The sequence below is a fragment of the Rhipicephalus microplus genome, chromosome X (assembly GCF_043290135.1).
Source record: "Rhipicephalus microplus isolate Deutch F79 chromosome X, USDA_Rmic, whole genome shotgun sequence".
In the NCBI taxonomy this organism is placed as follows: Eukaryota; Metazoa; Arthropoda; class Arachnida; order Ixodida; family Ixodidae; genus Rhipicephalus; species Rhipicephalus microplus.
In genome coordinates, this window is record NC_134710.1 from 300,758,594 (window position 1) to 300,774,627 (window position 16,034).

The 16,034-nt window shown below is 42.6% G+C and overlaps 1 protein-coding gene across 2 annotated transcripts in view; it reads right to left on the reverse strand.

Moving 5' to 3' along the window:
* Nucleotides 1-16,034, reverse strand: part of Megf8 (multiple EGF like domains 8) — a 249,501-nt gene that overhangs the window by 38,634 nt on the left and 194,833 nt on the right. For both annotated transcript variants that reach the window (XM_037413740.2, XM_075879436.1), the window contains exons 26-29: nucleotides 15,687-15,901; nucleotides 13,034-13,298; nucleotides 10,126-10,303; nucleotides 1,768-1,996 (exon numbers count right to left, since the gene is read on the reverse strand). In XM_037413740.2, coding sequence (XP_037269637.1) covers nucleotides 1,768-1,996; nucleotides 10,126-10,303; nucleotides 13,034-13,298; nucleotides 15,687-15,901 — 887 coding nt within the window. The remainder of the gene's footprint in view (nucleotides 1-1,767; nucleotides 1,997-10,125; nucleotides 10,304-13,033; nucleotides 13,299-15,686; nucleotides 15,902-16,034) is intronic.

The window sequence follows — 16,034 nt, forward strand, 5'->3', positions numbered from 1 at the left end:
AAAAATCAACATACGTTAAGCTGTAGAAATGCTTAAATGGCATGGCGGAATGTCAAGGCAAGCCTTATCAGCAACAGCTGGTGAAAGGCAGGCCTTTTGCAGGCTTCACCAATGCCATGAGACTACAAAAACACAGAGAAGTTCAACCGAAAACTGTGAAATGATATTGCTGATAAGCTCAACGTAGACATTGTGGAAACTTTTGACGTTATTGCTCATAGCACGTCGGCTATGTCCATGGAAATCACTAGCAAACACATCATGAGTTAAGTGCATACGCAAGTAGAATGGAAAAGCAAACCCTGAAGATGCGAACATTGAATAAAGCAACGAACAGGAAAATACTGTTTCCAGCTTGGAATGTTCTAGGTTTCCTTGAGAAGACCCGAAAATTTCTATGTTATTGCAATAATGTCCCCAATGTGATTCACAAGAAGGTCTGAAATGACGAGGCATTCCTCCTACTGCACTCGTTTACTTACAGATAGCAAACTTCTTCAAGCAATAAATAGTAGTCGGACAGTGCAATGTGCTTTGTTTATTATTTAAGTACAAACACATGCAACTGCTGCAAAGATAGATAGTTTAAACTGTGTTACATTATTGGCACCAAAACAATGACTGTTCGGTATTAGTACGATATCTCAATATACTACGATAATATCTGTCCATGTACTTTAAGTTGTCGATTTATTTGCCCTCGCGCTGCAGCAGAGAGCTTGTTATACAAGCTACAAGTTGGTTCTGTATCAGTGCGCGAACAATTACACCGTCAAGGACGTGCTGGCAGTCCGATGTGTTCGTTGTGTGGCTCCTGTGAGACACTAAAACACGTAATTTTAGAGTGCCCTAAATTTGTTATACAAAAAGCACTACTCAAAAAGGACTATGCATTGATTGGACACTGGACTATGGATTGATTGATTAGATACACGACCCTCGACGATTGCTTGTTCCCAGGAGGATGAGCTTCTAGACGTGACCAGGCACATAGAGCCCTTTTAACTTTCTTAACGAAAACGGACTTGGCGCCACCTTTATAAAAAATTTTCATGTGACTATTTTGTGTGTGTGTGTGTTTTTCTCTTTTTTAAGTTTTCCTCTTCCCTCTCCTTTCTTCTCTAATTTCCTCTATGCCCCCCCTTCCCAAAGCAACAGGCAGGCGTTGTGCCCCTATAGATGGCAGTTGTCAGCCTGTTCCCTCCCTATTTCCTCTGTCTTCGTGTTTTCTATGTACTCAAACCAAATAGTAGTAGTAGTAGTAATAATAATAATAATAATAATAATAATAATAATAATAATAATAATGAGTGCCAGCATCCACATTAGCTCAATTCGTAGAACGACCTCCCCGGACAGGCATTGGTCTCAGGTTTGATCCCTTGACCAAGATCACGTTTTCAGCCTCTAAGAAGCTTGACTACCAGAGCTTTCCTAGTGGCTTCATGCTACAAAATGCACGACTGTCGATTTCCCTCTCTTTCGATATAACAAAGTAAGCTTCGTGGCTTTGGGACGATCACTGCAACGAGATCTTATTGCAGTAAATGTTTCTGAAATCCAGCTTAAGTAAGATAACACTGTCATGTGTTAACAATATTCATGGGCACTGTGAACCAAATGACCCGTAGAACTGTCCACTCCGATAAGGTTTTGTCATTTGTAGCATACCTGTCATACAAACTTTAAACTTCAAATGACTAATACGAAAAGCTTCAGCTCGATAACTGCACTAAGGGAGAAGATGAACTGTTGTCGCCTTCTTACCTTCGTGTGGTTGTGGCACTTTGTGCAAACATCCAAGTGGTCAGGGCCGGCACAATCGCTGTGACCATTGCAGTGGCAGAGTATGGAGCAGTTGAGCCCAACGTAACCAAAGTTGCACTTGCACTCATTTGGTCGCACACACTGGCCCTGATCACATCCTTCGGGACAGACAGGCTCACACATCGGGTTCCCATTGCTAGTACCACCAGTTCCAGTACTGCTGCTGTTGCTGCAGAGAATTACAGAATTATCAAGTAACTACTGAGGTAGCAACAGCTAGCTAAAGATAATGAAATACTACCATTACTACCACTACTACTACTACTACTACTACTACTACTACTACTACTACTACTACTACTACTACTACTACTACTACTATTATTATTATTATTATTATTATTATTATTATTATTATTATTATTATTATTATTATTAAAAATATTATTACCTGAAGTTTTCCATGAAAAAAACACAATATTATTATGAGACATACAGTAGGGGAGGGCTCTGGAAACTTTGACCATCTGGTGCTTTTTAATGTGCGCTGCCATTGCGCAGTATGCGGACCTATAGCATTTCGCCTCCACCAAAAAGTGACCACCACGGCCAATGAAATAACTGGAGGCAGCTTTTATTAGCACAGAGCTTTTGCTGTAAAATGAAAGTTTGCTCAGACAGTAGTCTTTTTTTTCCACACAATCTACCAGAAGCATCGGCTGAGATCAAAATAAATAAAATTATAGGTTTTTACAGGAAAGAATAGGCAACCTGAAATACTTCAAATAAAAGAATTAAATTAATTGAAATCTCATTTTAACATTTTGATGCTTGCAGACAATTCAAGCTAAAGTAAGCTTTATTTCTTGCCATTTTATTTTGAAGGCTTGGGAAAGTAGCTCTGTGTAATTCACTATAAAGTGCCTAAAGGTGTTATAGCTGATTGTTTGATTGATTGATATATGGGGTTTAATGTCCCAAAACCACCATATGATTATGAGAGACACTGTCGTGGAGGGCTCCGGAAATTTTTACCCTCTGGGGTTCTTAAACGTGCGCCCGAATCTGAGAACACGGGCCTACAGCATTTTCGACTCCATCGAAAATGCAGCCGCCGCAGCCAGGATTCGATCCCGCAACCTGCGGGTCAGCAGCCGAGTATTTAAGCCATTAGACCACCGAGGAGGGGCTAGAAGTGTTAAAGCGTACGCAATATATGAAAGAATGAGACAAATAAACTTCATCTAGGCTTTTGTGGGGAAGTGAAAAAGTCTTTAGACTTGTAGGTGAGGCCAAAGAGAGTTTAGCATTTGGATACTGGCTTCAAAATTAATATGACATAGATGCGATGGATTGCCGCATATTATGCTAATTTAGCTTTTTGACACTTCACAGTCCTTGACCCCTTCACGGTCTCGCAGTATTGGGGAAATGTGCAACCCGCAGGACCTGCTGGATGCCATTCTATTAAATTTCCCAGATGTGTGCAGAGCAGGATTGCGAGTCAATGAGCACTTACATGAGCGTGCAGCAGCATTTTGGGTGTATTTCCACTTAGCAAGCAAGGTAAAGTGGGAATTCACCAGGACTACCACTGCGGGTGCCGCCACAGAGTGAAGTGAAAAAATTAGTTCTGGCAGCAGCCAAGGAGTAGCAGCCCAATTAAATGCTTTCTATAAGCTATGGCATGCTAAAGTACCGTCAACCACAAAAGTTTGCGACATGTTGCCTGAACGCACCGTTGCTAATCACCGAGGCCGCGTACGGTAGCCTCGACACGATGCCACGGCACAGTAGGCAGCGCAGCAATGCAATTTTCCGCCGCTCCACCACGCACTGCACATCCCACAAACTTTTGGGATTGACAGTACCTTCAGTACGATGCTCTATTTAAAAGAAAGAGTGCTCTTTCTTTTATCTTCCTGTTCCCTCTGCATTGTATATACTAGCTTTGAGTGAGTAGTAAACTTTTGGTTCAAAGCAAATTAAAAGTGAACAGTGAGTTGGTTAAATATTTTCAAATGAAACTGACTTCAAAAAGTTTACACAAAATATAAAATAGTATAATAATATAGTATAGAGAGTAATTAGCATATTTGTCATAACCCAACTACCATGCACTATATATTTTTTTTATTGAGACAAGGCATGTGAAAAAGTAATTCTTTGTTCAAAGGAAGTGGGAACAACTTTGAATAATAGCACGATTTGAGTTTCTATGGCATGAAAGTCATAATTTGTAAAGTATGGTAAGTTTTATATATGCTAAAATTAAAGCATATCAGTAGTATTACAAGCTTTAAAACTTAGTGATGAATATATGTGAAGGTAGTATGTTAATTTAACCTCGAAATGAGGCTTTGCAGCAGTGGGGATTTCCCGTGGATAAATGTAATCACAATATAATCATCATTATCGTCAGCCTAACTACATCCACTGCACGGCAAAGGCCTCTCCCGTGATCCGCCAGTCAACTCGGTCCTGTGCTTGCTGCTGCCAATTTATACCCGCAAACATCCTAATCTCATCTGCCCACCTAACTTCCTGTCTCCCCCTGACCTGCTTGTTTTCTCTGGGAATCCAGTCATCACCCTTAATGATCAGTAGTTATCATGTCTACGTGCTACATGCTCGGCCCATTTCCATTTCCTCTTCTTGATTTCAACTATGATTATCCTTAACCCCAGTTTGTTCCCTGATCCACTCTGCTCTCTTCTTGCCTCTTAAGGTGACGCCTATCATTTTCCTTTCCATTGTTCACTCCGTTGTGCTCAATATAAGCTGAATCCTCTTTGCAAGTCTCCAGGTTTCTGCTCCGTATGTAAGTACCGGCAAGATGCAGCTGTTATATACCTTCCTATTGAGGGATAGTGGCAATCTACTAGTCATAATTTGAGAGTGCTTGCCGAATGTGCTCCACCCCATTCTTATTCTTCTAGTTATTTCAATCTCGTGGTTCAGCTCCGCGGTGGACGTAGTCTTTTACAACAAATGCTCTGCCAGTTCTATTTTGTCTTTTGTGTTTGAGACTTTCATGTTTCTTAATGAGGTTCTTGGTCACCCGGGACAGCTTGCCAGTGTCCTGTCTAACTACTGTACCTCCAATTTCTACTGCACACTTTTTAATGATACTCGTCTGATTATCATTCACTGCGTCAATGCTAAGGCTGGTTTCCTTGATAAGAGCTGAGTATCTGTTCTGAAGAGAGGCTCTGAATTCCTGTACTTTCCCTTCCAATGCTAGCTCATTGATTGGCTTTTTGCATATCAGTTTCTGTCATTCTTTCTTCAAGTATAGACGAATTTGAGACCTTACCATTCTATGGTCACTGCATTGTAACTTGCCGAGCACTTCTACATTCTGCACGATGCCTGGGTGTGCACTCAGTATAAAGTCTCTTTCATTCTTACTTTTGCCATGTCCACTTACGATTCCCTTGTTTTCGGTAGAAGGTATTCAAGATCCGTAAATTATTGCATTCTGCAAATTCTAATACTACAAACTCCCCTCTGGCATTTCTATTATCGATGCCATAATCTCCTACTGCCTGGTCTCCAGCCTGCATCTTCCCTACTTTACCATTGAAGTCGTACGTAAGTATCCTATAGTGTTTTTACCTTACTCATTGCCGATTCCATGTTGTCATAGAAGTTTTTAACTAGTGCGTCAACATGATATAGCACCACTCACTTATAAAGAAAGCACCATTACAGGGGGAATTATATACGTCCGCATGTAATTGTCCCTGTAATATACATCCATGGCTGGGCAAAGATACAGTGGAATCTCGATAATTCGAACTCGAAGGGGCCCAAAAATTTGTTTGAATTAAAAAAAGTTCGAAGTAATGAAAGCTACTAAGTAAACCGAGGGCTCCCCCATGCAATAGCGCATGTTCATTGAGCTAAGACACGAGGGGGAAGTTTCAGAAGACTTACATTGATTCACAAATCATAGGACATCCATCAATATTTGAAGTAATCGGTCATGCACGTCTGCACACGTTCGCCTTGCAGCGAGTCAATCAATTTCGCATGCAGCTTGCAAAGCATGTCTACTTCGGCTTTAGCATTTTCCTGGCAAGAGAAGTTGTGCACGGCAATGTCCAGCGCCGACACGCAAAGACGACAACAACGACTGCATCGCCGCTACTACCCTCTGCGCCAAAGCCGCAGCGTGGCCAGCATGTTACAAGAAAGGAGGAGCGTCCCCGCGAGGAGAGAAGCAGATCGGCATTTGAGATAAACCAACACTCCAAAAAAAAGCTGCCGTGGTGGTGGTGGTAGTGGTTAGAAGATGAGAAAGGCACCTAATTTCTGTAACCCGGTCGGGAGCACGGCGCAGTGCCTTAAATTTTAGGCACTGCGCTGTGCTCCCGACCGGGTTGCAGAAATTACGTGCCTTTCTCATCTTCTAACCACTACCACCACAACCACGACAGATTTTTTTTTTTTTTTTTTTTTTTTTTTTTTTTTTTTTGCTCTCTTTGCGCGTTTCCTTGAAAGAAGGGTTACGTAGCAGAGACGAGAAAGGGGGAAGCGTGGCACCAGCGCATGAGAGAGAACCACACTCCGCGACAGCTTTTTTTCTCTCTCTCTCTCTCTCTCTGCGCGTGGCGTTGGAAGGAGAAGGGTCTTTACGTGGCTCGGGCGGAAAAGGTGGTGTGGTAGTGGTTAGAAGAGCAGAAAAGGTACCGAATTTCTGCAGCCCGGTTGGGAGCACGACTCAGTGCCTCGGAAAAGAGAGAACTGTGCACAGGCGCGTTACAAATCGGCATTTGAGAGAAAGCAAACATTCGACCACAGCTTTTTATTTCCTTTTCCTTTCTTTCGAGCTCAGCGTTGAGGTGTCGGAGGTGCCGCCGCGGGATTGGGCGGGGTGCAGAAAGCATTTTCGGAGTGCGGTATGTTCGAATTACCCGTCGAAAGTGCTTGCACGTTCGAATCACCGCGCGTTTTCGCCCATTGAAATACACACAGCTTTGACGGGACCTCATCGTGAGTTTGAATTAACCGGAAGTTCCAATTAAACGTGTTCGCATTAATGAGATTCGACTGTACCTTGAAATTGTATCACAATATGATACAAGATACTCACACAAATAGTATTGGAGATACACATACAAGATACTGTTGCAAGAAATGTATCTGATACGATACTTGCCAATTGTAATTACGATACTTCGCTACATTTGCAAATCTGTAGATAGACCCCTAGACCCCCCCGCCCCACCCAAATCTAGTAGCAAATGTGCGTGCACAATAACGATGGCTTGAAAATTTCTGAAATCTGCTCAATTCCATTTTAAATAAATATTTGTTGGTACCTCAAACAGTTTTGTCCCAAAATTTACTTCTGAAGAACTTATTAGGGTTTGATATAGATGCCTAAAAGGACAGCTCTGTTGACTCTTCACTGACAGTGGTTCTTGTTTGGCATTACTGTAAGTGATTGAAGTTGCTGATGAGTTTGCCAACTAGCTAGAGGATTGCGATCTAATCACACGACAACAAGAAGCCTTTGTATGCATGGCGCAAATACCGGTGTGCAGTTTGACTTGTCCATAAAAGGTGCCTGCTATATGCTTATGGTGTGGGCTGAGTATTTGTTTTTTCATACCTCACAATAATGTCCATAAAAGGACGTTTTGCAATACCAAATCACTGATGTACAGCAGCAACAACGCCGGTAGCGACACTTCTGTGGATGGTTTTGGGACGCTAAACCCCACATATCAATCAATCAATCAATCAATCAATCACTTCTGTGGAACATTGTGTATGTAGACCGGCCTACATAAAGCGCATCAAGTTGATATTTCTTCTCTTACTCTTCATGCCCGTCGGCATAAACTGTTCGTTATCTATGTACTCACTAATGTACAATCAATTTTATTGAGAGAGAGGACATGTGCACCTCAGAAATGCCTCAGACCTATTGCATTGTCACGCGGTGGTGACTATGAAAGTAAGCGGCAGTCACTCTGGTTGAAATGAAACTCATTAATGAGCTAACTTGTGCCAAAAAAACTAAGCAATTCAATGTACAAGCAATAAGCGCGCTGTACTCTGGTATCTGCAACAAGTGTCGTCGCTATTCGATAATCGGATCATCGGCAGAGCGAATCTTGTATTTATACCGTAGTGATCGCACTTTCCAGCGTAATCAATGGTGCACGCTTAAGCTTGCGAATTAACACGAGTTTGTGTACTGCACAATTAACTGAATAATAATTGTTCAGTTACGTCATAAAACTACGATATGATTATGAGGGCCGCACAAGTGCAGGGCTCCAGAAACTTTGATCATACGGTCTTCTTTAACGATGGAAATTAAAGTACATATGCCTCAAGCATTTCACCTTCATCGACATGCAGCCTCCGCACCAGGACTACTGCGTAATTGTAGCTGCACACTCTGAGACAATCTCGAAGTTTATGAAACATTGCGGGTGGCTTGCGCGGAGAGGTCATACGTTTTTTGTGACTTAGAGCAGAGCCCACCAAAGTGAATGAATGAATGAATGAATAAAAAAATAAATAACAGTGTGTGGCAGCATAGTTGCCCAAATCTTCTCGGGACAATGCCGCTATTCACGCAATCGTCGCCCAAAACTACGATAATCTGGCAATTAGCAATAAAAAATCGGCAGGGCTAAAAAAGAAAACAATTACAACTAAAATATAAAAACTATTGTTCCAAGCACTCGTGGGAAATAAGGTGATGCGGGACATTGGTGTCACTCTTAATAGCTACGGCAATTAAGCATGACATATCGTTAGCTTACCTATTAAGGTAAGACAATAAAAATATCAGTGTCTATGGACAATTCCCAGAAATGGCTCGTGGAGACATTCATTATAAAACAAACCATTTAGTTAAACAATGTTTAATCAATCCTCTTCTAAGATCTTTAAAATGGCTCTTAATTATTCCCATTATTATGATGCAAACTTAATTTAGTCATTTTACCAAGCAGTAAGCAGAATGTTTGGTGCTGTGTACTCAATGCACGCCAATATAATGACACATTTGTTTCCCAAATCACCTTGGCAGAAGATGAGAATCAAGTGAATATAAATGTGTAAGTAGTGGCAAAAATAAAAGAGACAATTAAAGGTAAGGATGAAACAGAGAGGTTGTTTTGACTTCACTTTTGAAAAGACATATTGCATTCACGAGACCGTAAAAAAACAGTTCAGAGCTTTAGGTGATGTATAGGATGCAATAGAAGGGCAACTGAGAAAGCATACAATATAATTTCAAAAGCTCTTTGAAAAGGACAGCTGAAAGAAAGCGACATGGTACGCCAAGATAACACCTGACAAGTAAGGGCTTGTTCTATAAGATACAGCATCAGTACCGGCAGTATTACAGTTACACACAGGAAAGTTGCATCAGAATGTGTACGGTCATTGCCATATGCATTTTGGTACGTGGCGTTTGCAAGTGGCTAAGGGTAAGTGTCATACTCTGACACAACTAAAAAGGGAAGAAATTTCAGAAATAAAAGGCATGTGGCCAAGCACGTTACTATTGTTTCTGTCGAGACTGCACGAGCTCTGTCGTGTTGCTCTGCTTCACCGAAAGTGACGCGCACACGTTATGGCCTGTCCTGACTAGTGGAGTCATATGAAAAGATAAAATAATGCCACAGAAATTAGTTTTATTCCGGTGACTTTGTGGCCCCAGTAGCAGCCTGAGCAGCGGAGTTCAAATAGTGATTAACGCTTCATACAGTATAGCATTACGACCGCAGCATCTTGAATCTTAAGATACATGATACATTAATGAATGTAACGGAAATACAGATACAAAGCTCGCGAGACTTATCGCGATGCAGATACCCAACGAGTATCTAAGATAGTATGTCACATACACGTACTTTCAATACTGCCCAGCCCTGTATGCATCATTCATTCATGTTGAATATTTCCAATCATTTAAATTCCAATAATTTGCAATGATTCCCATAATTTCAGAAGTTAATTTCCTATAATTTACATTCGAATCAAAGCAGATTCAAATATAGCAATATTCATTTGAATATTCAAAGTGCTTGAACATTCACATGAGTATGGCTGAAACGACTTTGAATTTATTTTTGAAATATTACAAGAACCATCAAGGGGTTAAATGGCCAGCTTTTAACAAGCTAAGACTATCACACACAATTACTATAGTGAAATCATCGTATGACGTCTGACAAGTTTTGCCTTCATAGAAACTCAGACTAAAATACATTGTAGCAGCTGTTTTAAGAACAGTAGGTTTACCTCCTGGATACGAGAACAGTCACTAGAGCCACCTGTCCATACACGCATTCTAAGCAAAACAGTTCTCTGTCAGAATCGCACCTGCTGATGGCATAGCCTTGCTTACAGACGCACTCAAAGCCATCGGGTGTGTCGACGCACTCCTCCCTCTCAGCATCGCAGGTGTGGTGTCCGTTGGTGCACTCATTTTCAGGGGGCCGCACAAAGTAGTACCAGTACACTTCACTCCCAAGTGTTTGAAGCCAGTAGGACACATTGGCTAGAGGGAAATAAAATCAGTTAGTGCAGATGCAATACTACACACACAAAACAAGCTCCACACACCATGCTATTACTAGAGAAAAAAAAAAAAGCATTGTAAATGGTAATTTTGTGCATGCTCTTGCAATTCTCCAACCACCATCAGACAGGATGCCTTCATACCAGGCAGGGTGTCTAATTTATCAAGGCACAAGACCCAATGCATACCTGCCAGGTTTGCAGCGCAGGCATTAGAGAAACGCAACCGGGGGTGGGGTGGGAGAGGGGCTATTTTGCTGTGGTTACTACCACCAGATCTTCGACGTGGCTGAAGCCACCTTTTTCGAGAATGTCGAGCACTGTCCGGCAAAACAATGCTCATCGCTGCCACTCCGACACTTTGCCAAAAGAATGTTTTTTGCACAGAGAAACTGCACGTGGAGTCCGACCTTACACCATGCTAGTCCAAGCTGTCACTCGAAGAACAGTCCAAGCTGTGTCACTCACAGTTACATTACTGCCCAATTTATGTTGTGGCAGATTTGACCCTCTTCAAGAACTTCTCGAAATGTACCTGTGCATAACACGGTTCGCGGCTATGACATTTGGCCTGAAATAGTTGCCCAAGTGTCTCGTCTGACATGAAAGCACGAAACTCTGTTCGAGTCTTCCTCACAATGTTGAAATGCCGCTCGCATTCAGCATCGCTGTGCTGTACTGAAAGGATTCCCAGCATCACTTGAGCAATGCGACTGAATTTCAGAAGTCCATCTTCGCCTTTCAGCAGCGAGATTGTTCTCCACTGCACATCGGCCCATTCCTCTTCCAGTATGTTTGTAGGAATTTCGAAAGACTGCATCTTCACAAATTCCATTTTCAGTGCATTATTAGCTTGATCTATGGTCTCTTGCTCCTTCCGTGGCAATAATGCTAGAAAAATGCTCAACAAATAAAAGGACATTTTTAAATGACATCTTATCAATAGCTTCAATGTCCACAACACGTGCATTGATCAAAGCCTCATTTCCAAAAGGAAATTTGAGGCGCATGTAGTCGCATACAGCAACAATGTACTTTCTAACAGCCTCAAAAATATTCTTTTTTGTCACTTGGCTTGAGCTTTTCAACAACACACTTAGCTTGGTGTCCAATTACCAAGTCTTGGTCGTCCTTTTGCACATTTCTGCTGCGGTAGTCTATCAGATATCCTTGTGCTGCTTTAGCAGTGCTGGCCTCACAAACTTTGAAAGAATGTCCTCAAGAAGGTTTAAAAGTATAGGCTGTAGCTTGTGTATTAGGGGTGCCTGTGCTTGCAGGCAGCAGTTGACTGTCTCAAAAGCAGGAATAATGTTATTTAAAAACAGACAGCAAGCTTTGCTATGCTCCGAGCTTACGAACACAAACAGTCGTTCCTCACGTGTTATGCAAGTTGATCTAGTGTTGCACATACCAGTAGCCTTAACTTTTTTCACAGGCACAGGTGTTGATTCAACAGACTTCTTTCTCTTCTGTCTAAACTGGTGCTGCTCAGTGTCTTCAGTTTCTGCTGGCACTTTGGAAATGTCGTAGTAGGTGAGAAATTGGGGACCTGTACTGGCATCTCCTTTCACTTCTTGAAGGAAAAAACTCAAAAGCGTTGCCCACTGATAAAGGAGCCTTTCGGCATTTTACCAGCGAAAGATATCTGGTTAGAACATGCTTTAGAATCTTGTGAAACTCCTTATTGTGCAGTTTGAGAAACTCTTTAAGCGAACTTTTTCTTTTAGCACCTCTTTTTAAATAATAAAAAATGTCCACGAGGACTTCGTCCAACTTCGTCCAAAATTGTTGCATTCGATGCTGTTTCTCCTGGCACTGAACGTTGTTGGTGTGTTTCTTCAACGAAACGTGCACAACCACGTCAGTCCTGCCGTCGTGGGGTATACTGATGTCGCACTTACAAATGGTGCAGAACGCATGGTGCTCATCTTTCTGCGAGGCGATAACACAAGCGAACTCTGTCGTAGACTGCTTCAAGAACACCTAAAGATATTTTTTTCACTCTTTGCTAAGTGCCATGCCTGACAGCAACGCGACATAGCGCTAGCCACGCTAATAGCGCTCACGACACAAGAGCACAAGCACATGCTCAGAGAAAGAACGGCAAGTCGGTGCGTCAGCGGTGCCAGTGCTATCACTCAGCGATATAAGCGTTGAAAATACAGTAGAATCTGTCGCTGGCGCCGCCACACCTGCCTTACACCTCCCAGCTCATAGAGCGGCGGCGCTGCATTCACATACTCGAAGAAGTACTGACAGGGTCGCTTGTTTTTGCGACTGCTTCGCTTGGTCGACTAGACACATTCGAGCTCTTCAACGATGACGATGACAATCAGCACTCCGCGCGGTTGCATTGGTGCTAGGTTGTCAAACTGGAGCCCGCTTTGGGACAAACACGCGGGCATTTTCGGGAGATTTCTTTTTCAGTCGTACAATCGTACAAAGCGGTCGAAATTCAAGAGTCTCCTGGGCAAATCGGGAGACCTGGCAGGTGTGAAAATGGAAGATTCTGGCATAAAACTGTAATTTCGGCTAAACAGGTACATTTAAATTGTCTGGCAATTTCATGTTTCTCAAGTACTCAAGAAACTGCCAACAGCATTCGAGCCGCAACCATGCGGTAATAAAGACACATTTAGGGTTTTTTATGGGTTGGTGGCACATCAGGCAAAAAAAAATTGAGCCCATGAGCACTATTTTTGTGACTCACCAGGCAAAGGATGACCATGCAAGAAGACGGAAGCTGGCCCACAAGATCCACCTGTGGGGCCCCTGTGCCCTCCACGCATACAGAGGCCCCTTCCATTGGCACCTGGGGCATGCAGACCACACCAGCCACATCGTGGGTCACGCAAACAATGGGCTGCTTGGCTATGAACGTGGCAGGGCACTCCACATGCTTCCACAGATCCACTGAGAACCTGTCCACAAGGTCCTCCTTCACATCGCAGGCCCACATAGCTGGGGGTCATGCACTGCATGCAACGAAAACATAAATCAACATTCAAAATGCAGAAGGAATATCACACTGCTGAATGACAGAATACATACAGCAAATACTGTGGATGATGAAGGGGCCTTGAAACACTTTTTTGAGTAATCATGGAATTAATTCACTGGAAGAGCTTTTTGCCCCACAAATTCATTACTGCAAAAATTTAAAGAATCCCTCCAGTACGAGCAGAGTTACAAAGATTTTTAACACGCTGCAATCGCATTCTCTCTTCTCTCGTCCTGACGAAAGCGCTGGAAGTTAAGCAGGGAGGGATGGCATGGGCAAAGACAATACAACACATGTGCCTCGTAACCTTGAGCATTTTTTTTCTTCAAATACGCGGCTTTTTCAGTGTGATGATCATGTGCGCATAAGTAGACAAGTTGTGACCTCTCGCGGCAATCTCTATAACGACAGAGTGCACCATGTTCAAATCAGCCAATGACTGATAAATGGCCTTCTACGAGTGCTTTTTGAGCGTCTTTCGTCCTTTGTCGAGGGAAGAGAAAGCAATTTTTAGCGGACTTTCAAAATTTCTTGTGAATTCCAGACCACGTGCTGTGCTATAACATTTGGCTCGCATGTTCTCGGGTGCGTGCCTCTACTACCGATCGGCAGCATTTTCTAACCATGCTCAAAAAGTGTTGCAGGGCCCCTTTATTATATCGAATTACCTTTAGTGGCATTTTTGACTAAGGAGATAGAAGAATGTTAAGAGGAACATCGATGAGACAAAGATCAAGGCACTTTGTAAAAGGTATCCAGCCGACTCATGAAAAAAAAAAAACATAAGTTAATTCTAGAGAAATGGTTCTGTAATAGAGGTTTGTGGATCTTACAGGGTTCATAATAGCATAGTTCTTGTATCTAAACCCTCTTTTTTTTCACAAAGAGGTTAGGTTTAGCGCACAACTTCTCGGCTCACTTGCAAGGCGCATTTGACCAGATGAAGTAACAACAGCATGTGCCCGTTGGCTCGGCGGCAGCACTGGATATCTTGCTTGTGCCATTGCTATGGCAACGAATGTGGTCACCGGCAACGACGGCATTCGCAGTGTTTTAAGTTTGTATGCTTCCACCTTTAGCGTCAAACAAGCCATAGCCACGTTTGCTGACTAAAATATTCGTAGTTCTCATGAAGTGTTGCTGGCTGCGGCAATGCATTATTGTCTTGAAGTTGCATCGTACTGCCGATAGATATCCGCTGCGGTGAGCAGCGGATATCTATCTATGGGCGCGCGGCGTTGCTACTTCAATTGATGGATCACGCTTTCTGAGTCTTCGCCTAATGAGCTTACATCTTACACCGCGGTTTAGGGTCTGCGTGCCTAGATCCCTCGATTGATTGATGACACAAACTACAAGTGGCAAAGGTGACCTCCATTTTTTGCTGAAATCAGCGCAACTGAGAAAATTTTGAGGCTGGTCGGGCATTTTAGTGCAACATGACACAATTTCAGCAAATTTCATGGTTTTGACACAGCTTGGCGCACGAATGAGAAATCGTATCAAATTGGCGCAGCTTTTGCACCCCTGAGAGTCCTGAATTTTTAGATACCCTTGTATTACTTCTATGGGGTATGTGGCAGTGCTGTAAAGGTGTCTATTTCATGCAAGAAAAATTGATCGTTGACTATATATATGAACTGTGCCAAGGTGAAATAAAAAATAAAACAGAAAGCTGTCACAAAATCATACTACAGGAAGCCACTGAATACTCTAAGCCCCATCATTTGTATAAAGACAGCCACAGGTAGCGGAAACCCCTCACTGGTATCCAAAAACTCATAACTGCTGACAATTGAGATCAAACTGGAAGAATATTATTTCATTTGCAGAAATCATTGTTATGCACCATATAAATACACATTTTTCACTGCATAGCTCATATACGAATGAGGCACTTCTCCTAAATGTGGGAAACCTTGTCCATGTGATGTTCAAACAATCGCGCTTTTTCACGACGTGTGCAACCAAGGGTACATTTACACATGTATTGTCATATTGCACCCCCTCGACTACTCCATTATTTGCCTAGTTGGCTCTTCCTTTCTTCTAGTCTGCCACTATGCACTCTACAATATTCAATTTGCTACATCCCTTTCTACAGTGTATTGGTGCAAACCTTTCAATCACACACTACATTATTGTCATGATATTGTCACTCATGCAATGTCCACAACTAATGCAGAATTTGTTTTGTTGAATTAAAATGCTGTAGTCAACGTAAGACATTTTAGTGCATTAAGGAAGAGAAAACAACTAAGAAGAGAACAGTAAACCTGATTTTTGGTCTGCATTGTGATCTTTTATGTGGGTTTGGCCAACACTAGTTCAAACATTCTGCTTACTAAAACTAAAAACTTACTTCAGACAAGGCCGAGCTCCAGCGGCACTCGTGCCAACCACCTTCACCTCCTGCACTAGCAAGGCAATCACCACAAGAAGTGTGCTGGCTGCAGCGCTTTGGGCAGGGCCGAGGAGGGTTCGACTCCACGGGGAAACTCGACGCATCTTTCAATGTTTTCCCCACACAGGTCCAGTCAAAGATTGGACGAACGTTCACAGTGTGGCCAAGTTCACCTGCACAGAGTTGTAGTGTACAGCTAAGTAGTACGGCCACTAGCATAGATTCAGTCTCCGCTAGCTGCAGAGTTCACCGTCGCCTTGCGTGACTAACGCCACTGCACACGTGCGTTTGAACAGCCAAGACGCC